The sequence below is a fragment of the Arachis ipaensis genome, chromosome B3 (assembly GCF_059453495.1).
Source record: "Arachis ipaensis isolate K30076 ecotype BB chromosome B3, ASM5945349v1, whole genome shotgun sequence".
NCBI classification, from domain to species: Eukaryota; Viridiplantae; Streptophyta; class Magnoliopsida; order Fabales; family Fabaceae; genus Arachis; species Arachis ipaensis.
Genome location: NC_142438.1, coordinates 27,584,513 through 27,610,932, shown reverse-complemented (window position 1 = coordinate 27,610,932; position 26,420 = coordinate 27,584,513). Strand labels below are relative to the sequence as shown.

General features: G+C 32.0%; 2 protein-coding genes, 1 long non-coding RNA gene and 1 pseudogene across 3 annotated transcripts; 2 read left to right on the top strand and 2 right to left on the bottom strand.

Annotated features, from left to right (window-relative positions):
- Nucleotides 1–16,435: 16,435 nt before the first annotated feature.
- Nucleotides 16,436–17,607, top strand: LOC107630133 (putative histone H2A.1). Its single transcript, XM_016333188.3, has 2 exons — nucleotides 16,436–16,687; nucleotides 17,184–17,607. Exons 1-2 carry the CDS (start codon nucleotides 16,499–16,501, stop codon nucleotides 17,397–17,399), a joined length of 405 nt encoding a protein of 134 aa, XP_016188674.1. The 5' UTR covers nucleotides 16,436–16,498; the 3' UTR covers nucleotides 17,400–17,607.
- Nucleotides 17,608–18,330: 723 nt separating this feature from the next.
- On the bottom strand, nucleotides 18,331–20,169 carry LOC107632841 (putative CCR4-associated factor 1 homolog 11 pseudogene; annotated as a pseudogene).
- A 1,062-nt stretch (nucleotides 20,170–21,231) lies between these two features.
- LOC110270062 (uncharacterized) lies at nucleotides 21,232–21,826 on the bottom strand. Its single transcript, XR_002359068.2, has 2 exons — nucleotides 21,705–21,826; nucleotides 21,232–21,621 (listed from the first exon to the last, which is right to left on the bottom strand). It is a non-coding gene; the product is annotated as an uncharacterized LOC110270062 (long non-coding RNA).
- On the top strand, nucleotides 21,564–26,026 carry LOC107630132 (uncharacterized). Its single transcript, XM_016333187.3, has 7 exons — nucleotides 21,564–22,207; nucleotides 22,297–22,373; nucleotides 22,719–22,786; nucleotides 23,745–23,830; nucleotides 24,135–24,292; nucleotides 24,392–25,354; nucleotides 25,479–26,026. Exons 1-6 carry the CDS (start codon nucleotides 22,096–22,098, stop codon nucleotides 24,536–24,538), a joined length of 648 nt encoding a protein of 215 aa, XP_016188673.1. The 5' UTR covers nucleotides 21,564–22,095; the 3' UTR covers nucleotides 24,539–25,354; nucleotides 25,479–26,026.
- The last annotated feature ends 394 nt before the right edge of the window (nucleotides 26,027–26,420 follow it).

Here is a 26,420-nt window from a genome sequence, read left to right as displayed (position 1 = left end):
TAGACACCCACTATACTAAAAAATGGCGACATAAAATAATATACCTAACATAACAACACTATAAAGTACGTCTAACTAACTAACATGTAAACAATAAATCTGTTATTCTAACTAACAAACGATCTATACCTAACAATTTTATCTAACATGTAAACAGTAAACCAAATAATTCTAGTTAACATAAAAAAAATAGACTATTATTTACTAACCTGGAACTGAGAAAGTCGCTCGCACTAAACTTCACAAATGTCGAAAAGGCACAAAAAAAGTAAAAGAGAAAATTTGAAAGAAAGAATTGATGAAGAAAGCGACAAACCAAAATGGTCCCACTAGTATATATAGTCTGTCGAACTCATCATAGAGTTCGCCGGGGGGCGAACTTACTCTTAATCCAAAAAAAAATCGTATTCCTGAAAATAAAGATGGAAAATCTTTTCTGGAGAAATAATTATTTATTTTATTTTATAAAAGAAAAAAATCCTAGAAATTTGTTATATAAAACATAAAAATGTTACCATAATAAACACATTTGAATTTATCTCCCTGTCATATTTTAAGACAATTTATTGTTTAGGACTTAGGAGTATACAATTCAATTTTAGAATAATTTTGTTTTAATAAAATTCTCTATTTTTGAAGTAAAACATAAGAAGATACCAAAAAAATATTTGTACCAATAACAAAACATAAAAACAAGGAGAAGAACATGTTTGGAGATAAAAAAAAAAAAAAGAAGACAAAACATAAAGAAAAAGTAGAAGAATAAGATATGTTGGGAGAAATTTTGGTACTATGCTTGAGAAGTTTTAATGATATTTTAAAAAAATTTCGGTGCAAATTTTGTTTTTAATAATTTTTAAGTAGTTAAGAATTTTTTGTCATTGTTAAAAAATTTTGGTATCAAAATTCAAAAATTTCTTATGTCAAGCTTAAAAAATATCGGTGTTATTTTTCTGATAAATTTAGACAATTCAAAATTTTTCTTTTCCTCGCCTTATCGTTATCATCATCTTTTTTTTCTTCTTCTTCTCTTTTTTGTTTTTTCTTTTTATAATTTTTCTTTTTTTAAATAAGAATAAAAATAAAAAAAAAACATCAAACAAAAAATAATAATAAAAATATTGCAATAATATCATAAAGAAGAGAAGAAATAAAAAAATCGCAACAACAATAATAAAAAATAAAACAAAAAAGAGAAAACACGTGAAGGAATGCAAAAAAAGAAATGTATGATTCACATACACTTTATGAGATTAATAATTTTTTATAAGATGATAATTATAATTTTATTAAAAAAAATATGATATTCATATTTCAACTCATACATAAAACAAAAAGAAAATATAAAGTTATGTATTATTCTTTGGTCTACTTACAAAACTTATATTTTTAAGGATTTCTAAATCTAATGCCAATCTAAATCAACGCTAATTCATTCATAATAGAAAAAATAGCTTTTTTATATAAAGAGAGCTCAATATTACCATATTTTCTTAAACCAATGTTTAAAATATGAATCTCCTATTCTTATTAATATATAAATCGTCCCAAGACTATATATATTAGATAATATATTAAACGCTACACCTTAGGATGATTTATGCATGGAAGTCTTAAAAAAAGTGCACATAAATCGTCCCAATGTACTGAGCTTCCCAAAATGAACATAAATTGTCCTAAGGTAAGTAGGTTTACACGTTTTTACCCTAAAATACATTAGGGTAGGATGATTTATGTGCATCCACAATACACAACATCCTACTACAATTTATGTGCAATAAGCTAATGCATAATAGGCTGTGACGATTTATGCATATAATCAAACTCTCAATAGCTTCCCATGAGCAACATTTGCCAAAGAGAACCTCCATTGACGGCGAGGAAAGTCTTGGAAGGAAGGAAAGTTAAGGAAGAAGACGGTCCACAGCAAAGGAGGAAGAAGAATCCTTGGAGTCAACGGCAGAGCAAGGCAGGGGCAAGTGGGTACCAGTGCATGGCGCAGCCCGAGGCAGAGGACGGCAACGGCAGCTACAAATCGTTGTGGCGGAAGCGTCGGTGGGCGGCGGAGGGAGAAGTTTGCGGTAGTGCCAGGCAGGGCAAGGGGATAAGCAGTTTTGGTGAAAGATGGTAGGAAATGAGGGAGACATGTACCGATTAAACGGTATTGCGCACTGAAGGTTCCAAAAGGCTTAGAGAGAGGGGGTCGAATCTATGGCCTTCTTTAACTTTGATTAGTTAAGCCGTAAAACCAAAAATTAATCTTGGCTTTTGTTTGGTCTGCACAGCAGATTATGCAGGAGAAAATTTTGTTTTGTCTCATAAAAACTAGAAAAAACAGAACTAAAGCAAAGAAGAAGAAGGTGACACAACCATATATCCTGATTCAGTTGCCTTGTGCAATGCAACCTACATCCAATCTCCACCACAACCTTGGTAGAATTTTTACTATCTTTTAAGTATTACATACACCAATTCTCTAGGAGTCAACGTAATCCTATATGAGACACATCAAGTTTCAAGATAAACTTGATTTGGTAATGCAACTAACATAAGTAGACACATCCATATCAAGACACTTCCATCAGAAGACAATTCCATTATTTCTCGACTCCTACGAACAATACATGACTAATACATGACTAACATAAGTAGACACATCCAAAAATAATACCTTGAAACCTCAACATGTTTCACCACTGAAAATAAAAATACTTCAAAACGTCGCAATCATGTGCCAAAAAAGACAAACCAATATCTAAAAGACAAGATTCACATCCACATTACATGCATTCTCGTTGAATTGACCAACAAAGCTCAACAAGGTTCATAGAACAAGTAAACACTAACAACATAAGAATCCAAAACATACAGTTAATGTGTGTAAGACGAGAAAAATATCAAGTCCCAACAAAACATAGATAAACATGTGAGTGTATCCCTGGCCTAGGTAAACAAAAATGTAATAGACATCTCTTTTTTTTGCAAGTTTAGCTCCTTTTGATGGGCTTTTTCTTTAGTAATCCTGCAGCTAGGGGTGGAAACAGGTCAGGCCAGGCCAGGCTTTGCTCTTAACAGGCCTGCCCTATCATGTAGTCAATTAGCCTGAGTCTGGCCTGCAGCCTGCTATAGACTTTTTTTAAAGTACTAAACCTGACATGTTATTCAGTCTAGCCTGACCTGAAGCCTGTTAAAAGGCCTAATAATTTTTTTTTACAAAAATAAAAATAATATTTAAAAAATTTATTTTTCAATAAACATATTTATATGTAATATGTTATATTTAATATTTATAAAAAAATTTTAAATTTTAAAGTATTTAAAATATCTCATAATTTTGTTAATAATAAAAAATTATTTATATATGTAATTATGTATTAACAGGCCCAGGCAGGCCTGACAGGCCAATAAGGCTAATTAGTGAGTTTGGACCTGGCCTATTAACATAATAAGGCTTTTATAAGAGTCTGAACATGTGCCTATTTTATAACAGGTCAGGCCAGGCCAAGTCAAACACAGGCCAGGCTACAGGCCCCTGGGAGACTGCCTGACCTTTTTCCATCCTTACCTACAACTCGCTGAAGCATGCTCTTTGTGCTAGGTGCTGTGAATAGTGTCCTAACATCCTTACGTTTGTTCATTGGTTGGTTCCGGCGGCATTCAAAGCATCTCCAATGGCTAAATTTTTATGACATAGAAAGATGTCAAGCATTATTTCCAACCTATATTATTTGATGGTGTCCTGCATGTGAAAATCAATGTTGAATCACTGCATTTAAGAACAGAAAGTGATGTGTGTTTAAATAATTAGTTAGTTAGCTATAGAATTTGGAAGCTCACATAATTCCAGTCATTCAGATTCCCACTGTCGATCCAGTACTCCATGAATTTTATGGCGTATACACCACAATCAAAACTATGTGAATGGAAACAACAGGCTGTATTAGGAGAACTGGTATGCATCTCAATGAAACTTACCAACTAAGATATTGCAAGAATTTGAGGGGGACTCACCTATTTGGTTGTATTGAAATAGAGGCATATGTGCAAGGCAGGCCTTTTTTATTGGGCTTATAAGTGGGGATGACCACCTTTGCGATGTCTTCAATGAGCCTTCCCTTAAAACACATTCAAAATTTAACCGGAATTCAATAATAAGGGTTAAATAGAGCAACAGAGTCACGAGATATTGTGGTACCACATATGCATCTTATAATACCGTCACTATCAGAATGTTATGCTTCCGCCTGCGTCACTCTAATAGCTTGGATATTACGACGACTCTAATTATATTTAATACTAAAATAGGAGCTTGTTTAAAACTTAAAACTCGCATAACCTTTCGAAAGACTTTTTTGTTGAAAACATATATATACATACTTACAAAGAATACATATATACATATAGTATCAATATACAAACTTTACATATCATAAATCCTATCCTTCTTACAAAATTGGTAAAGATAAAGGCGAGAAAAAAATATAACATCTAAAACAATACAAAAATATCGTATAACAAAACTAGAAATAAAGTCTTCATAACTTCTTCGTCCATGTCCTGAAAAAGGGAAAATCTGTAGGGGAGTGAGAACATCGTCCTCGCTGGTTCTCACTATAGGGTTACAGAATTGCTATAATAAGAGACGTAAAATAAAACTGTTTTCAGAGTACAGTGATCGTTGCTCGCCTTATGTATCTTTTCAAAAACCGAATGTTTACATTCAAAAATCCAAAAAAATCCTCTTTAAAAGAGAACTTAGTTAATTCCTCAAAATCCAAAACCTTTGTCCTTTCTTGTAAAATCTTAAAAAATTTTCTAAACAATATGAATGACCAACCTATTTCAATCATAGGTATCTTAAGTCTATACTAAACCAATTTGATTTTTCATACAGAACTAGACATCAAACACAAACCAATCATGGCATCAGACCCAAACAACTCAATCAGCATCCAATCCATCATAATTCAACCAATTTCAGTCAAAATACACAAGTAAAGAGGTTCAAACACAATATAAGCAGTTACATCAAGTATAGCAATTAGTAATTAAACATAATTATTCACATAGGTAAACCAATTACAATATGCACATCAAAACAATGTCACATAGATGCATATGATGAATGTCTATCCTACTGGCTGTGATATCACATTGTCGGTTCAATTGTCAACCCGACAGATTCCCATGAGAATGTTGCCATTCGGTCACGAATAAAATAGGTACCCCCAGGGATATTGTGCCCGGCACATGGTCCAAAGATATAATGTCCGCACATACTCTTATAATTTCGAAAGGATGTGAGTGGGATAATCTGCCTCCGACCTCACATAACCCACGGATATAGTGTCGGGCACACTCTTGCAGCAGAAGATCTGCTACACCAGGGATATAGTGTCCTACACACTCTTTCAATAACCAACAAGTCCTTCATTACTCATCATTAATTTCCAATTTCTCAAATCAATTTCCTTTAAAACCAAAATCCATTTCTTTGGTAACATTTTTTGAAAATTCCAAACCTTTCAAAATCATATCAATTGTAATTTTCTTTCAAAAGTCATGAAAAATTGTTCATTCTAAATCAGAATTTGGTGACAAAATTTTTCAGTAGAGTCTCAAGACTTTAGGGTAGAATAACCTATCTCATTTCTTTAAATTCATTGAAAATCTCTAAAATTTTAGCTTCTTATTTTGAATAAATAAAAATAGAATTTAAACCAAAACCAAGTTATTTAAACTGAAAGCCAAAGATTATTACTAGAATACTAATTCCAACAAGATTATTTAGATTATAAAATAATGTTTTAGCTTAACCACTTTAATTTATAAACACCAGACTAAAGATTATTTAGACCAGTTTAACCTTTAAATGAAAAGTAATTTTAATGGTATCAATTAGGGGTGTAAGTTATCGAACCAAACCGAAATTTATCGCAAAACCGAACCGAAATTTACAACAACTGAATAAAAACCGAAAAAATTTGGTTTTTTTGGTTTTTTTCCGATGTAAACCGATCGGTTTGGTTCGGTTTTCGATTGGCTCGACAGAAACCGAACCGAACCGAACTGAACCACAGAAGTGGTTAGTAATACATTGAAATGGAAATTTTAGACTTAACAAATGTGTTTGTTTTATGTTTAGTTGTTGGAATGAGTTGAAATTGTGTTGAATTTGAATGTAATGTAATATTATTTTAATTTATTGATTGTTTTGAACATCATTTTACTAAGATTAATTTTCTATTAGTTAGGATTTAAAACCGAAAACCGACCGAACTAAACCGTTTTTGGTTCGATTCGGTTCGGTTGGTTTTTGATCCAAAATCGAACCAAACCGAACCGATAACACCCCTAGTATCAATGAAGTCCAAAATGATCTTGAGGATGAAATTTCACCAGACTTTATTACTGGGATACTAGTTTCAACAAGTGTATTAAAATCCCACCAAAGTTAGATCCAAAGATATAATCCTCCTCCTTCAAATTAATCTGATGGATCAAATGGTGCATATCATCCGAGACTGGTAAAGCACACAGGCCAGGAATGAAAACAAAGTTGAAAATTATTAGAAAGTGATATATTTTGTGAAAGTCCATAAACTAAATATCAACTAAGGAATAAAAATTTTCAACATCCAACTACTAATTTTTGCTTAATCAACACAATCAAAGTTCGAATGATTAATTAGATTTCTACATGTAATCATTTGAAAGCAACATCCATTAACCATATTCACATCAATAACACCTAACGTATCAAAACAAACACTAATCAGTGATAATCATACATATTAGTTGAATCAAGGAACGATCTATGAAAATTAGCTCTTACTCAGCAATACAAATCATCACACTCCATCACTCTGAAGACACATCTGAAGTAACGTTCAATAGCTGCGATTAAAACTACTATTTTTCATTTTCCTTTTAACTCAGCAATACAAAATATCACTCCTAATTTACAGTGCGGTAACGACCAGAAATGATCATGACCCAATTATACGTTGACCACATTCAAATCATTTTCAACCCGGACATATAGACACATACGAATTAATTCACCTTTTTTCCTTTTCTAAAAGAATCCACACACTCAAGGAACCATGTTGTGTCAATCTTAAACCCTATGAAATACTGACAAATGAAACCCAGTACCAGCAATTAATGGAAATCTTGAAGAACCACTTACCTGTTAGTGCAGCGTCAGCACCGGAGGGAAGACACGCTGCGCGGTGGGCTCGGACGCGAGACAGGTAGCGGCGGTGGGAGGGGATGTAGAGGCCGATTAGCAACGGGCTTGCTAGTGACTCCACGACGCCGGAAGAGTTCAGTCGTGGCATGTGTTAAGGCGAAGCAAGGAGGCGGCATCGGGTTGGAAGCCGGACGATTGGACGCGTCTTCAAACATGCAGTAGAGGCGGCGACGCTTGGGCGACTGCGGAAAGGTACTCACGAGTGGCGTTGTTTGGTTTTCCGGCGGCGTTGACTCCCGTTGATGGTGACGACCGTTGAAGACTGCAACGAGGATGGGTTGTGCGGCGCTGAAAGTGGAGAGGGAGGGGGGAGTGGCTGCACAGTAACAAGATGTGGGTAAAGGGAAATTAGGTTTACAATAGTAAATTCGTGACATTAGGATTAACTTAAGTTAATTGGGAGGCGAATGCTAGTGTGTAGATGTTAAATTTTTTTTATATGTATAAATATATAGGTATCAAGATTTTAGAGTGCTGGGGTATGTGAATTGTTACCGTGACTAATAAAATCCACATTCTTAAAAATTTGTTTTTCTTGGCGCCATATTTAACTTTGCTTATTGTTAATTATCAGCTAACAAAAATTAATCACTAAGATTAGTAAAAAAAAATAAATATTTTTAAATTTTATTTATGTTTTTATTGTCATTATTTTTTATTTCTTTAATAATTAATTAATAAAAACATTCCTTTAAAAAAAATCACTTGATAGAGGCACAAATATTTTTTTAAAATAATGAAATCACTTTTAAAAGTTATATAATTTCTAACAAAAATAACTAATTAAACATTTTAATGTACATGTATTTATACTAAAAAAATAATTAAAATTATGTCTGGAAATTATCTACGAAATCACTTTATACTAGTTTAATATGTATAATAATATTACATAAAAAAAAATAAATAAACGATATATAAGTATACTATCTTAACTAATTTAAAAAAAAAACTATTTAATACTTTATATATTATCTCAATTAATTTTTAATAAAAAATTAAAAACTAAAAAACACTAATAACTTCATTCATATTTGATAAATTAAATAAACTTGTCTTTGAGTAATTACCTATTATTATTATTATTATTATTATTATTATTATTATTATTATTATTATTATAGCAAAAAAACTAATATTAATAGCAAAAAAAACATTAAAAAAGACACATGACATCTTTTTATAATCATCTAATTAAAGTATGTTAAATTACTTCAAAATCTTTATTATTAAATAACTAACTAATACTATAAATATCTAAATGTCTTGATTCGCTACTCTAACTCTTTTTTACAAAATAAATTTTTGAATGTGTGGGTCCCAATGCTATAAAAAATGTTGTCTTTGATTTCTGTGCATTGTAACAAATTGTATTATAAGTTTGACACCTGTTATCTATATGTAGAAAAAATTTAACATCTATACGCTAGCATTTGCCTAATTGAGAATGTGGCTTTTTGAATGAAATGAGTTTTGGGTCCATCCCAATAAAAGTTGACAAGACCACTGTTGATAATGTAGCAGAATTGTTATTATTATTATTATTATTAACCAAAGAGAATGTCGAAACAGAAATCAGTTCCGATATTTACAAGAAGATACATATGCAACTATGTATGACATTTTTAATAATAATAATAATAATAAGATAAATTTTATTCAATTTTCTCTAAAATAAAGAATAAATTACGTCTTGTGATATGATTAATATTTATTAGATAAAATTAGTTAGTTTATTATGTAATAATAAACAAATTAAATAAGAAATAGGATAAATTTAGAAAAAAATAAAAATATTTAATAGTCAGCAAATATATATTTTGGTAAATTTTTTTTAGTTATTGATTGAATTTGACCATTTCTTACTAAATAGAACCGTATAAATAAAAAAATAAAAATCACATTATCAAATAATGAGAAAAAGGTAGGTATTCAGATACGATTGAAATATTTCTTTTAGGTTAAAATCATATTATCAAAATTTAAGTTAGATAAAAATTCGTTCATAAAATATATAAGAATGACTTTATCAAATGATGTACTTCGATATAAGAATGATTTTGTCCTTCACATTCACATTCTCTTCAACTTCATTCTCCTCATTTGTATCCTTTCCACTTGCATCTTTCACATTTTTTTCCTTTTGTTTCTTTGACTTCCTGGATTTCTTAATCCTCACAACAACATGCTTACAATCACACCTGATTCTTCTTTGGTCATTCTCTATGTATCTTATTTCTCCCTTCATATATAACATGGTCCTTCAAAGTATTCTTGAATGTTTCAATGGTTGAAAATTCCATCCCCAACTCAAAATAAACTTTACCAAACCCAGCCCCCTCATTGATGCTGGTTCCTCTACCTCCTCATCGCACTCCTCATCTTCTTCATTATTTTCATCAACATTAATACCAGCGGCTCCAAAATGTGGTCCATCAACACCAGCAGATTTTATTGTTGTATTTGTAGGCCCTACGACACTAATAGGCCTGGCAACAACACTAAGCCTAACAACACCACTTGGGCCATAACCTATTGGCCCATCTTTATTCCTCACATTCACATATGTTGGCCCGCCAACCTTCTTGCTACTCAATGGAATCTTCCTTATTGTGGTGCTACTTTTAAATTCTTTATTTAACTTCCTTAACACATTTCATTGAGTTTTTGTTTTTTTTTCACTCCTAATAATCTTTTTTTCATCACCACACATTCATCTTCACTACTATCATCACTAATCTTAGGGGTCTATACGACTCATCCTCTATGATCTCATAGTCAGCATCACTAGAAGAACTGTTGGATTGATCACCATCAAAATCAAACTCTTCATCATCAAGTAGAGATAACATTATTTGGTGATCAAAGTACAAATAAAATTTTAGAGTCTTCTTGTTTTTTTCTTTGTATGCTCGTAACTCATTGATCTCAGCATCTCCATAGTATTTTGTTCAAATTTGAGGTCAGAAGCCGTAGAATCAAACTAGTACATAGCTTTGTAATCATGATGCCTAAGTCTTTTGAACATGGTTTTTAAATTAAAGAAACACAGCAAGTCAATATCCATTTTGGAAAACTTGTGCACTTTTCCATTAATATACAGCATCATATCCTTATTATTTCGCACAAAATGATATAGAGGGAGATAAGGTTGTAGTGGTATAAGGTTTTTATGTAAAAACGAGTGAATTGTGGAGTTTGGTGTCTTTTCGAATTTAATTTCGTTGATATAGAGGAAACTAGTGGGTGTTAAACGTAGCGCTTCATACAAATTCATGGACTGTTTTATCCTTTTGAACACGTCGATACTTAACTGTCACGTGTGCGAATTTATGTGCCAACTTAGCATTCTTCGTTAGTGAGTTACGCCAGAAAATAGAGAAAAGATTATTATGTATGACAAAAAAAAACTAGAGATTAAAATAGAATATTTTAAAATATCCAATTTTTGTTGTAAAATAAATAAATAAAGAAGAGAAAATAAATATAAAATAAAAAATATAAATAGAAAACTTTAATATTAATTTTCATTAATATAATTATCTCAATATAATAAAAGTGAATAATATATATTTACTAATATTATATATGTTGCAGCTTAGACTTAGAGAAAGAGAGATAGTTTATTGTAGCATATATATAAAAAAAAAGAAGAATATTTTTGTTGTATATCTTTTGTCTGAGACCTCCTCACAATTTATACACGCATAATATTTATTTTTTAATTTTATTTAAGTTCAGTTGAACTTGGAAGTTTCATTCTCTTATCATAAAAAAATTAAGGTAAATTTTAAGGTATAGATTCAGATTGTCTATATGTATAGATTTTTAGTGTCTCATTTAGATAGGAGTACGTATTGCTCTGCTATTTTTGTATTTATCAGGTGAAGCAGTTGTTATTATGATGAGTATCAAAAATAGCATAAATTTGTTTCCACTAATTAGAAATAATATAATGTGATGTGATGTTAATTACCTTGTTAAATTTCGTTGAGATTATTGGTTTTTTGGACAAAAAAATGTATGTCCGATGATGTTAATTATATATTTTTTCTTAAGATCTTTTTTATCTGGCTTTCTTTTAAGATTAAAAAACGGTTATTATAAATAAATCATAAAAAAATGTTTTATGATCAGATAATAAAAAAAATGACATATAATATTTTTTTATTGTTGATCAAACTTCGTTTGTCTAACTTTAAAACAAAAAGGTACAAATTTAATTATTTTTATTTTATTTTTAAAAAATTAATTGATTCAATATGCTTAATTATTTTTTATTTGACCATTTCGATGTTAAAAAAAAGTTGAATTTGAATTACTATGTCAGTTAGTCGGTTACTAATATTTAAATCAACAAATTTTAATTATTATATGTCAATTACTAATATTTAATTTTATTTTGTCAAAAAAATTAATTATGATGTAATTTTTTAAAATTTATCAAACTAATTTCGGTTGTTATTTAATAAAATTATGAATTTCTATATAAATAAATAATTTAAAATAAAGATTAATTTTATAACAAAATAAAAATTTAAAGAATAATTTAATAATCAAAATTTATTGAAAACTAAAATATTTAAAAAAGAAATTCTTAAACATTGATGTGGATAATTCTCGTGAATTAATTAACACTACTTTTTTTATGACTAGGAATAGTAATTTTATTCAGATAATCTTAAATTCAAAATTAAACTACTACAGTCAACTAATATTAGACTATGGCCATAAAAATGAACAATGTTGCATTATCAATTAGAAGTAGATTTAAATTCTTATTTCAATTCATATACTAATCAAAATTTAGCCCTGATCGAATAGAATTTTAGATTAGACCAATCCTCTTCGTTTGTGACTCGAAAAAACAAAATCCACTAACAAGGGACAGACCTAGATTAGAGAGAGAGAGGACACTTGCCTCCTAAGTAATGAAAAATTAATAATAATTATATAAAGGAACAGACTTAGATTAGAGAGAGAGAGAACACTTGCCTCCTGAGTAATAAAAAATTAATAATAATTATATATAAATGAATATATTTGATTTTATTACTATATTATCTTTGTTTTTATATTAAATTATAAATTATTTTTTTGAGAATTATGTTAAAAAAATATTTTGTTAAATTTAATATGCAATTATATATATCGCATTAAATTTAATTTAGTATCAAAACTTAAAAAAAATAAAAAATAGTGATAATGTTCTTTTTAAAATAGTCAATTAATTAATTACTAAACTGATGCTTAGTTTTTTAAATATAAATAAAATTATTATTTTTATCTTCAAAAATTGGTTGAGATAAAATAATATTATTTATATATTAAATAATAAAAAATTAATTTTTAGTTATCTAACATTAATTATTTTTTAATTATAAAATTCTCAATTTTTTTAGAGACTTAAGGGTTTAACTTTTAAGATAAATAATATAATTTTAAAAAAAATGGCTGATATTGATTGAAATTAGTTGAAAAAAATTAACTTTTTAATTGAATTTTGTACAAGATGTCTCTGGTACGGGTTGAGAGATGGATCGAGAACTTGCGGGTTGAAGCAGATGCCGGATTATTTGACTGGAGCAAGGGGGTGGTACCTGCAAAGACACTCCGACGCTCAAGTCATAATGGATCTAAGAGGTAGAAGGTGTGAGGAATGAATGAATACCTGGAGAGAGTTGGATCCTCTATTTATAGGTGATGGTGAATATCTTATCTTATCTTATTTGGCTAAGATAAGGGAGACGTTTGAAGGCTTTTTTACCTAAATACGCATGGAAAAATGATTTATTCCCTAAATGCGCATGGTTTAAAATTCTGCTCAAAATACGCATACCCATTTCACTTCTGTCGACCACAAAATGGTTTCTTACTCCATTTCACAAGAAGCGCCCACGAAATGGGCCTGCTGCGTGTCAGAGAGCAACTCAAGCCCGCCTTCCACAAAATGAAACATATCACAGGGGGCATCCACAAAATAGAGGAGTGAGATATTAGAACTGAATATGAATCAAAACAAACAGATAATAGACATCAAACTTGGAAGAACAATGGAATATATATATATATATATATATATATATATATATATATATATATATATTTAAAAATTTAATTTTGATGCATGAAAGTGTAAAATTTTTTTCACGAATATCCAATTAAATTTATATGTTTAGATAATATATAAAAATATTTATCATAGTAAAATAAATATAATAAAAAATAAAAATATGAAAGAGAGTACTATCAATTTTATAATTTTAAACAAAAATAAAATATTCTATAATTTTTCTAGCACTGTCAGTATTCTTTAATTTAGTATTATTTTAAACTATAAATTTTCATTATTTATGGCTATATTGTTACTTATGATTAATTTTTTATTTATTTTGTCTTTTTTATAGAGTACATCAAAGAAATAAAAAAAATTATACAGATAAAAAATAAGAAAAATTTCATAAAACCAACAACATATATCATATGAAAAAAATACAATAAAAAATAAATAAAATTCATATGAATAAAATCAAATAAAAAATTTCATACACAACATAAATATAATGTAGTAAAAGATAAAAAAAAAGTTATATTAACAAAAAATAATAAAAATATCATAAAAATTAATAAAATACTTGAAAAATTAGAGCACTATAAAAAAAATCAACAACATTTGTCATATAAAAAGATGCATTTGCATCTTCATATTTCAAAAGTTGTATTTGCATAAAATTAGAATCCAAACATTTTATTTACGTAAATTGCTCTATTATTTTATAGTAACAAACACTACAAATTAAGATGACTATAATTACAGAAATTTTGATATTACTTGAAAAATATAATTAAAATTAAGATGACTTTTTATTACTGCTTTAACTGATAAATGGCTAAAATACTAGCAAATAATTTTTTTCTCTTCTATATATTGAAGTGCCTTCTAAAAATAATTAAACTCGCTTATTATAAGAACATAGTATATAAAAGCATTTCGTTGTTAGCTCAGCTAATGTCCACCAATTCGTTTGTGCCAGGGACGGCTTGGCCATTTCGTGGATGCCCCTGTGATATGTTCCATTTCGTGGAAGGTGGGCTTGAGTTGTTTTCTGACATACACCAGGTCCATTTCGTGGGTGCTTCTTGTGAAATGGAGTTAGAATCCATTTCGTGGTCGGCAGAGATGAAATGGATGTGCGTATTTTGAGCACAATTTCAAACCATGCGTATTTAGGGAATAAATCATTTTTTCATGCGTATTTAGATAAAAAAGCCGACGTTTGAATTCGAAAGTTGGTTAGGAGCTCTAGTGGGTCGGTTTCGGGCCTTCTGAAAGGGCGAAGCGGGTCGGACCCGGGTAATCGGGTTCGGGGACCGTTCCGGGTATAGGATCCGTGGGCCGAATCCGTAACAAATTCTAATTCATATTCTTTATTTTAACTTTTATACGTAATTATTATAAATATAAGTAAAATTATTAGTTTATATATATATATATATATATATATATATAATATTTTAGTTTTTAAATTATAAATATTTTTTTGGGTATTTCAAATTATAAATATATTGATGTTTAACAAAATTTATTTTAGTGTATTTTTGCCAAAGTATTAATCCCATATAGGACTGACAATGAGTAGATTAAACAAGGGTTTGGACTCTATCTTAATTCTATCTGCAGGTTGAAAACTTTTTAAAAATTTTACTCTATTTTACTTGTGGATCGAGAATCTCTCAACTCCAACTCTACTCGCACCCTAAAGTTCTAAACCCTATTTTATCCTGCCAACAAAAAAATTAAATTTTTTCAAGCAAATATAAATTTCAATCATTCCAAATCTTATACATATTAATAAAATAAAAAATAAAAAATAAAGTTTAAATTAAAATTAATAATAATAAAATCTTAAAAAAATCCAACATAAAATTTCAAATACCATAATCATCAGGTTCTTAAGAAACGACACTTAGGTCTTAAGATTTTTGAATGATATATGAATTTTATTTTTATTTTATGTTAATTTTATAAATATACAAATGGTTTAAATTACTAATTTAACTAACTAGCTTAGTGGTTACTCATTTACTCTAAGCTATTATATGAGAGAGGTTATGGATTCAACTCGTACTTCTTTTATTGGTGCAGATAAAATAAGGTAGGGTACACCCAATCATACCCACAAGCAAACCCGAACCTATCTCTACTCTATTCGCAACGGGTCAAGTAGTCAGGTCAAGTAGCCTACCTTATTCGATTAGGTCAGGTCGAATTGGTCAAATAAAAAAATAATTAAACATATTAAATTAATTATTTTTTAAAAAATAAAATAAAAATAATTAAATTGGTAACTTTTTGTTTAAATATTTAAAGTTAGACAAAGTAATTTGACTAACAAAAAAAATATTATATGTCATTTTTTTTTATTATTTGATCATAAAACTTTTTTATAATTTATTTATAATAACCGTTTTTTAATCTTAAACAAAAGCCAGATAAAAAAAATCTAATAAAAAAATAATTAACATTAAAAGATATACATTATTTGTCCAAAAAGACAACAATCTCAACGAAATTTAATAAGATAATTCACATCACATTACATTACATTATTTTTAATTAGTGAAAATAAATTTATGCTATTTTTGATACTCATCATAATGACAACTGTTTTACTTAACAAATACAGAAATAACAGAATAATATATGTCTTCCTATCTAAATTATACACGAAAAATCTATATATTTAGATAATTTTTTGAATTTATACCTTAGAATTTGCCAAAAATTAATCTGTCCATATAATAAATCAAAGTCACATTTCATTAATTGAATGAACATCCATATCTGTATCATATTAATTTTAAAATTTTTAGGATTGATTTGAGTGATTATTTTATATTTTTTTAAAAAAAATTTCAAACTTTCACCTTCTAAGAAAAAAATTTAAAAGTTTGGCGGCATTTTCGTCAATTCAGTCACTGCCCAAAACGAACGTAAGTCATAAGTCATAACACGGATCTATGATTCCAACCCTATCCCGACCGTCCACGTTGCACCCATCTGACAGTGAAAAAGCACGATCCGCGTCGTTCAATTTGATTGGCCACAAGTTCAGTCGCACACAACATGCTATATATAAATGTTGCAACCGCCTGAGCCTTCATTCATCCATTAATATTCTCTCGCTAACCGCTCAAAGGATCACTCTCTCTCCGTTAAACCGAAGCATTAAACATTCGTCAATGGCGGGTCGAGGCAAAACATTAGGATCTGGCAACGCCAAGAAGGCCACCTCTCGGAGCAGCAAGGCCGGTCTTCAATTCCCCGTTGGTCGTATTGCCCGTTTCCTGAAGGCTGGAAAATACGCCGAACGGGTCGGTGCCGGCGCCCCCGTTTACCTCGCCGCCGTCCTTGAATACCTAGCCGCCGAGGTAATTTTGCCTTTGCTTGGTTTCAATTATTCCTTAATCTCTTTGCTTTCCTTTTTGTTAATTTCTAGGGTTTTGAGATTTCTCGAAATTTCCAGTATATTGGATTTCCGTTGATATGAATTTAAGAATTGTAGATTTTTATCCTTTCAATTCTTCCTGATCGGGTTTTTCCTTTTATTTAATGTGTTTGCATCTTCGATGTTGAATCTAGGGTTTCATGATTCAATGTTAATATTCTAATTGGGGGTTAAGACATTTTCTTCTCTGCAATGTTTAACGTGTAGGATATTTTTTAGTTGTCAATTTTTTGGGCTAAAATAACGTCCTTTTTTTATTTATAAATTATAAACAATGTTGTATAGTTACAGATTTAGGCTTAATGTTAAATATTAAGTTTACTTTTAAATTAGGCTTAATGTTTCTGATTTAGGACTGAGCTCGAATTTTATGTATATTTGTGTTTCTGAAGTTGTTAATATTATTATGGCATTTTCAGGTTCTTGAGTTAGCTGGGAACGCTGCGAGAGATAACAAGAAGACCAGAATTGTGCCACGTCACATTCAATTGGCGGTTAGAAATGACGAAGAGTTAAGCAAGCTTCTTGGAGATGTAACAATTGCCAACGGTGGTGTGATGCCCAACATTCACAACCTCTTGCTTCCTAAGAAGACCGGAACCTCGTCCAAGGCTGCTGGCGATGATGATTCTTAGAAACATTTTTGTTGCATTGTGTTATTGCTTAAAAGATTAAGTTCTATGTTCCACTTATTTTTACTTTAAAATAGGATTTTAAGGCATATTCCTGGTGGTGGTTTCATTAGTTGTAGCATGTAGTTAGATTTTTGGTAGGTATGTGAATATTTATCATCTCTCACATGTTTCAATTTGATAATAGATTGTTGAAAATTTTAAATTCTTATGTGGCAGTCTTAAACTTTACCATAAATATTGTCACTTGTTACTTACGAACCACTATCTAGTGTTAGCTTCATCCTTGAAGTTGCAGTGAAATAACCACTATCGATTTCACATCTTGGAGTGTGCTTACACTATCGTATGTAAGGTTTATCTGGGAGCCATTGTGGTTGTGATGTTTATTTATTGCTTTTTTTTTTTTTTTGTGTCAAAGAACAAGAGTTGGACAAAGCTCAGCTCAGGACATGCTCCAAGCGCCTTTCTTTGAAATGAGCTTCCTATCTTTGACTTAGGACCTAACCACCAAATTGATGTCTTATTTTGTGGCGAAAGCAGTCTTGTTTTGCACAAAGAGGAACACGTGTGTGGAATATATTTCAGGGTTACACCAGTGTCTTTAAATAGTGGTTTGTTGATTCTCGAGAATATGCAACTATTTAGGTTTTTATGCTTAGTGAGCAAGATTGTTATAGGCTGCAATTTTTCAATGATCAAGACAGGCCAATTTCTGATTTGGGAGTAAGTGCGTCGGACCCTGGAGGATGCTTTATGACTGGGAGCTCTCTTATGTGTTGTTGAGCTATGTCATTCAGTTAAGGAGTATGGATTAACATTGACAACTCCCTCATTTGTTATTGAAAATGGCAGTAACTATTGGGTTCTTGACATTGAGGACCTGCAACTCACGTTAAAAAATAAATATGCTGTAATACTGCACTCCTTTAGTAACTCTCATAAGATGATGAAGCCAATAATAAAATCTTAACATGTTTGCTAAAAATTCAAAGGCAAATAATAATGAAAGTCTATTGAAAGCTGTTTGTAAACTTAAATATAAACTTGGTCACCGTAGAAGAGAGTCAAAGACAACCATGAAACAACCATTGAAGTGTTATAAAAGAACTTTGTCATATCCAAAAAACAACCAATTCAAGTGCTATAAACAATTGTCATAGAAAAAAAAACCAGTAGTATCAACTTTGTAATTCATAGACAAAATGTTGTTAAATGAATAATTTAATGATGATAATTTCTTTCAACTTAAGAGTATTAAGCTTTAGCAATTTCCAACCCAAAAAATACATTAACATATTTCCTAAACCCATTATCATTAGTTAAAAAATAAGTTCCTCTAATCTTGTGAAAGGTGTGGCAGGTGAGCAAGCTGTCCGATCCAACCTGATGGCACTTCCCAACAACTCGGTCCACTTGAAGTGTGTCAGCCACCTTCTCCAAACCGCCATAGAGGCCATTGCAGTACCTCATCACATGCTTCACATCATAAGCATTTCCCCCAAACAGCTCTTTTACAAGCACCAAGAACTCCTCCAAGCTTGTTGGAAGAACACCCCACGTCAGAATTTTCACCAAATATCCGATATCATAAGCACCATGGAATGTGACCCATGTCAGTGCTTTGTTGAACAGCAGCCCGGATGCTGCTGCCAACTTTGCAAAATGCACCGAAGAAACTCCAGCCACTGCATTGCATGCAAAGTCGATGCCCTGGCTGCGTAACACTGCCAGAGTCCTTTGCGTGGATGTCACGCATGAGGTTGAAGTCTCGGAAATTGAACTGACAGATGTAGTGAGTTATGTTGTTGGTTTCTAGGTCAGGGAGGTTGCCGTGCTCGTCTGACAGAGTGAGTCCAAGCTGAATGATTTTGAGTGCGTCCACATTGGCCTTCATGACTTGGTAAGTTTCTTCTGGGACAAGATTCCGGTAATTCTTGTTGCGGGGCAGGATGACTACACCGGGGAATTCAGTGTCAATGGAGACAAATCGATATTTGTCAATCAGGCTGCTTATGATTTGGAACTCAGAATCAGCGTTGGCAGCCCACACTTGCCTGATCACAACCGAACTGTTGGGACTAGGTTCTAGAAGGGGCAGCCGTTCCACAAACCTTGGCTGAGCAGCGTGATAAAATGGTGGAAAACCAATAACCATGGGTGGTGGCATCAGAAAAACTCTCGGTGGCATCACTTCTCGTTCATCATCGATCCTCGTCATTCTTGTATATATGGTCATCATGCTCTTTGTAACTTAACCCTGGAAAGCAACTCTGTTAAATTCTTAGAAACCGAAAAAAAAAGATAGAACAAAGGAATGCAAATTGTGTGCTGTGTATGGGTGAACTGGAAACCGTGCACTACCTTTTCTTTGGCAGGGTTCCTCTAAGGAATGCTTTGACGCTTGGGTAGATAGTGGTATGAGTAAGAAAAGGAGTTTCTTGCGGTGATGTGGTTTGTGTGGAAGGGTAGGAATGAGATGATTTTCAACAATGTTAGGTTTGATGAAGAAAGAATGACACTTGAATCTTGATATAGCTGTTTCCTGTTTGTGCTTCAAACTGGAACCGGGAGAGGGAGCAAAGAAGAACAGATGCAGGTGTGGCGCCACAACTGGTTGAGGAATGTTTAGAGTCCATGGGAGGAGTACTAAGTTTCTAAGTTATTCAATGATGAATTTAAGTTTTTGATTTTCTGTTCCTATGGTTTCTTTAGGTGCTGCCTTTTACAGTTCTACTAGTTCTTGTTTAGGATTTTGCTATGCGCCTGGAACGCTGTATTCATTTAAGGAAAGTGTAGCCGTGTAGGTGATCAATTAATGGTCCAGTTAACTAGAGTCAATTAGAATAACAATAGTTCCAAAAATAAAAACTAATGTAATGTACATTACACTTCAGACTGCACCAAGGTCAATTGTTTACTGTGATCAATGACAATATTAAATATTTAGATTTATTAATTGTAAATTGATTTCTTTTTAGATTTTATAGTTACTAGATTTGATTTGTTCTCATTTAATTTAACACAAATATAATTATTTGATCTATTCTATTATTAAAAACGATTGTAAAAAAAATATTTGAGTGATTATTATTCCATTTATTAAATTTAAGTTAACATAAAGATTTATTTTTACTGCAAAAAATTTGTGTATGGCTTCTCCTAATTTTTAAAGTGTATGATTTTGACGCCATCATCTAAATTGTAAAATAAAAAGAAGATAAGTTTTTTTTTAATATATACTAATTAATAAATATAATTTAAAATAAGAGTCTATTTTATTTCACTAAATGAGATTCAAGAACTCAAAAGACAAAAGTATCAATCTATTTTATTTATCATCCCCACTAGCCCATTTTTTGTATCTTGCTGAAAGTTTCTGAGAAATCTTGTTGTAGAGTGATGCTTTTTTCTCTTTAGCTAGTAAGTTTTTTATACTATTGTATGCAGCATCACGCCATCAAGTGCCTCTTCAAAGGGTAGTGGTTATGGTTTTGCTGATAAGGTTTGACACTATCATTACTAAGATTATGTTGTTATGTGTGGCTGAGTAACATCTACCATTAGTATTTTACTAGTTATCTGATGCTTGTAGTTGTTAAACTTTATAATGGATGTACACAATTGAAAATGAAAATGAAGACAGAAAACTATTGTTTAACAGAGTTGGGAAATTTGAATTGATTCACTTCATGCCTTAGCTGGACTCCACATTTTTCTATCTTTCTCCAGCCTTTCAACTTTAACATTGTTGCTGTTGATTGTTGAGAGATCCTTATGCATCATAAAAATAAAGATCTATGAAGAGATACTAGTTTAGGATATGGATTAATAGTTTGTTGCAAATAGAAATCATTTGTCTGATGTGCATGTTCAATTTGAATGTTCCTCATTGCCACTGACTGTGGACTTCCATCCGATTTCATGGAAGATGGAGTAGGGAGTAGTGGAGTAACATACAGAGATAAGCAACCATGGGTTGCGTCTTTTCGACCTCATTGGAAACACGGAGGATGGGAGCTATCTCCACAAGAGAGGAGGGCACCGCCTCACTGTCGAATATCGACTCCCCGAGGTTCTCCGCCGTCTGTGTCCGCATGATCCGCCTCTGTGGCGCCTCCGAGGAGGGCCCCGCCCCTCGGGACGATATCCTACTCCTCTGATCTCCTCTCCTATTTTCTCTTCTTCACTTCACAAACAATGAGCCTAGAGATTCCAGCAGAATCTGCAGTGCAGAGGACAGTGTGTGAGAAACTTAACTGAAATGACATTGAATGCTTGTGGAAAAGACAAGAGCTGGATGGTTACCTTATGAAGCACAAGAGAGAAAGCCTAGAAGAGCAAAACACACAGAAGAAGAGAGAATGAGCCGTTTGGGTGAGGATGGGGATTCAAAGAGAGCAAGCTAAAGCTACTTCGAAGCAAAGGAAAAGGGGAAAAAGAAACTACATCACACACACAGCTTTATATTATAGTAAAAATAAAAATTTTCAAATAAATACTAATTGAGAAAGGTTACCAAGTGCAGTAGTGGTGCCTGATTTGTTTGGTAAATAGCAGGGTAGGCAGGGTTGCGGAGAGATGCAGCACAAACAATCAGATGGAAGGAATATCGGGAGAAGCATATATACAATTCCTCTAATTATTGTAATCTACTTTCTTCTAAAAGGCCAAGATTCTTGACTCATGATATGTTATTATGTTTGCTATCCCCCAGATCACAATTAAGAGAACAGTCTCCAACAGTCCACTTGGGCTTGAGTTTCAGTTGGACATCACAGAAGTTCTTTGCCCTGCATTAAGTGAGCCAGGTAATTAAAAGGACACTTTTTACATGTATCCATATTGAATTGATACAAGTGCCACAAATGTTGTATGAGTTAATATATCATGTGTGCAGGACTTTGTGCACTTCTCCGCTTTATGACAGGATTATCTGTCTGTCTAAACAGGGGAGATGTAAATTTGAAGGCCCAGGTTTCAATTGCCTTAACTTTTCCCACCTTTGAGAAAATCAGTTTCAGATTTATGCTGGAAGTATTACACAGTAAATTTGGAAAATGTATTTCAATTTGGCTTGATGAGGTTAAAAATCTTTAGTTATTATCTCAGTATTCATATTCCAGAGATGAGAAACTCCCTCTACATGTTTATCTTGGATGATCTTATTCAGCATTTGCTGATTTTAAATACATTAATGAAAAATGTTTATCTAGTTCTCTCTGCATTGGCAAGTTGCTGTGCCTATTGGTCCTTTGATGTGCCATAATATTTCTGGCATCCCCTGGAGAACAATTAATTGTTTATATATTTTACTTGCAGGCAAGTCTTTCGGAGGGAGAAAATGACAGTAGTTTGACCAGGATTACCATTGCAGATCTATGTTTAAGGTTTGTGTTATATGCTCTGCCCGAATAACTACTATTGAAAGGATTAAGTAATTAACTAATCTTGTTTTGCTCATGGGTCTTTGGTATTGTTTATCGGTGTTAATAGGACTTTGAGTGGAAAATATATACAAACTAATCTAAAAGGATTTAAATTAATATAGGGTGTTTTGGTTTTAGTCCCTCAAAAAACATGTCTTGGCGTTTGTCAGCAGGCTTTTCCAATATTTAGTTCTTAGTCCTGCTGTTCTAAACTTTGATCATTGTAAGTCTAAACTCTCCAATATTTAGTCCTTACATATATTGGAAGTTTCTTTTTGGGGTCCTTGTAAATATTTTATATACCTTCTTTTGGATTTTATAATATCACCGCTGAATGGTGCTGGTCTAATAATAGAGACCAAAAACATAATGTTGGAACAAAACTCAGACCCAAAGAAAGAAAAGATTGAGGGACAAAGGCCAAAATGACTTATAGATATTAAAAATATCTTTAAGCCATCTGGGACAGGGTTGGGTGTCTTGCTTCTACTTGGTGCATCTTGGAGAGATTGGAAAGTTTTTATTGTTCTAAAGAATATTTTGTCATGCTAATCTTTGTATTGAGGATCTCTTGTCCTCCTCCTTGTTTGCATTATCCTTCTTCCCTGACATTAATATTTCTTCCTTTAACAAGGAAAAAAACGAAAAAGAAAAGGAAAAACATATTAGCCAATGTGAAAAATATTGGGAATGGGTGGTGGCCTGTGTGGCACCTATAACTTTTGTTGTTAGATATCCTTGGTTGGCTCTTGAGCAAATAATTTCATTTAGAGTGGGAAACAAGAAAGCAAACTATTAGCAATGTGCCCTACCTGGTTTTTTTAGTCTGCTATAGTCATAATGATGGTTTCGATTTTCCATGCTGACTGTTGAAATAGTTTTCACTATTACTGAATTGTATATGTTTCTTGAAATGCAGTGACAAGTTTTCACACCTGCCATGTACGTTAGTGCAGCCATCTATGCATTCTGTTAAAAGAGAGTCTTTTCATGTGCCAGAATTTGGTAATGCTTTATTAATTTAATTTTGCAATACTAATAAGGATAATTTTGTTTCGGTGTTGTCCAGTAATGTGTTGTAAATTTATTGAAAAAGTTAGACAATGATGGCATAACATTTATTTAATATAACATACCTTCGCATTAACGATAACAACGACAACAACAACAACAAAACCTTGTCCTACTAAATGGGGATTACTACAAGGATCAAATGACACCATTGTGCCTGTCACAAATGATGCCTAAACTCATGCATATATTCCTTGCTTGATTAAATTTATTCAATCTTATTTTCTCCCTCTTGTAGCTAGAAGCTTTTGCCATCCAATATATCCACTTGGAGAACAACAGTGGCAATTGATTGAGGGAACTCCTCTAATCTGCCTCCATTCCCTTCAGATTGTGCCTTCTCCACTTCCACCATTTTTTGCTTCTCAAACTGTTATTAACTGTCAGCCTCTTATGGTATGTGCAATTTATTTCAACAAGTAACTTGCCTGCTATGCCTATATATTTGCTACGGTCATAGATTATGTTCTTTATTGATCTTTCATTATTTTCCAGATTCATCTTCAGGAAGAAGCTTGCCTTAGAATATCTTTTTTCTTAGCTGATAGAATTGTTGTCAATTCTGGTGATATTTTACCAGATTCCTCAGTAAACTCTCTTTTCTTCACTCTGAGTGGACAAGGCCCAGTTGGATATTTCTAAATGCAACACAGATAATATAGTCCAAACCTTCATATTGAAGACTTCTCATATATAGATTCACCCTCAATGAAACTAAGAATACTGAAACTGGATAAGGATCCTGCTTGTTTCTGTCTTTAGGAAGGTCAACCAATTGATGCTAGCCAGAGAAAGTGGAGTGCCAAAGCAGCCCAGATTACTTTATCTCTGGAAGCATGTACTGGCCCACCTGCACTTCACAATTCTCTTGCATCCCTGATTACTTTAATAAATTTCTGTTTCTGTCTTTTTACGTGTATTTTGGGAGAGTTGGTGAGAAAATAGCAGTGGCTGGAAAAAGTAAACAATTGGAGGTCATTAAGAGCAAATCTTCTAGCGAAGTGACAGTGCTGCAAGTTTGGCAGTTAAAGACCTTCAACTTCGATTTCTTGAGTCTTCACCATTGAATGTCGAGGGAATGCCTCTAGTGTAGTTTGTTGGAAATGATTTGTTCATTAGTGCCACTCATAGAACCTTTGGTGGTGTTATTGTTATTTTGTCCACCACACGAACTGAAATGCTCCTTCAATCCCTTTTCTGGATGTAAACATGGTACATGTCATACCATTGGGGGAACAAGATACAGAGTCTCATTGTTTGAACGGCTCAGCTTCTGTATCTGGTATTCGTCTTGGTGGGGAATGAACTATGCTGAAGTCCTCCTACATCGATTTGGAATAATTGGTCCTGATGGTGGTCGTGGGAAGGGTCTTTGTAAAGGCTTAGAAAAGTTACAAGCAGGACTATTGGCAACAATTTTCAAGACAACACCTCCCGATGTTGATAATTCAGAAGATGGTATGAAACAGTGTTACCTGATTTTTCATAGCCAATATATTTGCTATATGTTGTGATTTCATCTTTGTTCATGTTTTGTGTTTGTTTTTATAAATTGTTTGCTTATTAGTCAATTTTATGCCAGTTGGAAGTTTGAGCAAAGGGAAAGAAACCAGTTTTCCAAAATTGAAGAAGCCAGATAATGTGGATATAACCATAGAATTGAAGGGGCACAAGAGATGGCTGAAAGGTGGTGGATATCTAGCCCAGAAAATGTAAGTAGAGAAGAGAGGTGTTGACACACAACTTTCCAAAGTTTACAAGTAATTACAAAAAGCAGCCCAAAGAATGTTCAGGGTATTTCAGAGTCCTCTGGGCAGCAACTTACCATTGCTAAAGAACTCAGTCAAAAGATTGAATCAATGGAGGGTTTATTGAAGCAATTACGGAATAAAACTTAAGACCCATTCATATTTGTATGTAATTAGAATTTATGATTGTACTTTTTCTTTATTAATATATTTTACATAAGTCACAATTCATTTTGTATATAGCAAAGAAGATCATATTGCTGAGTGTTGTATAAAATAGTTAGAAATTAGGACTCTTCATTATTGTAAGAAAAATTTTGTTCGGTTGAGCTTATACTGCTGCGAAATAACAATTTTGGTAGCTTGCCTTTATCTCATGAAATTTTCTTTTGGGTGTTTTAACTTGTTCATGTGTAATACTGTATTCAGGAAATGTTTAATTAATATTTATCAAGTTAAAATTGCTTTAGATAATGGATAGCATGTTCATTGTGTTCAGTTATATTGTGTGAATATGTGCCCTACAATAATACAGAGGATTCTAGTTTTTGGCAAGTACATGCCAATTTTGAGTTTTGTGTCACCGTAAAGAGTAAAGAATATGCTGTAATACTGCTTTCCTTCACTGAGTCTCACTAAGATGATGAAGCCAATAATAAGATTAACATGTTTGCTAAAACTTCAAAGGCAAATAATAATCAAAGGCAAATAATATTGAAAATCTGTTAAAAGCTGTTTCTAAACTCAAATATAAACATGGTCACTGGAGAACAAAT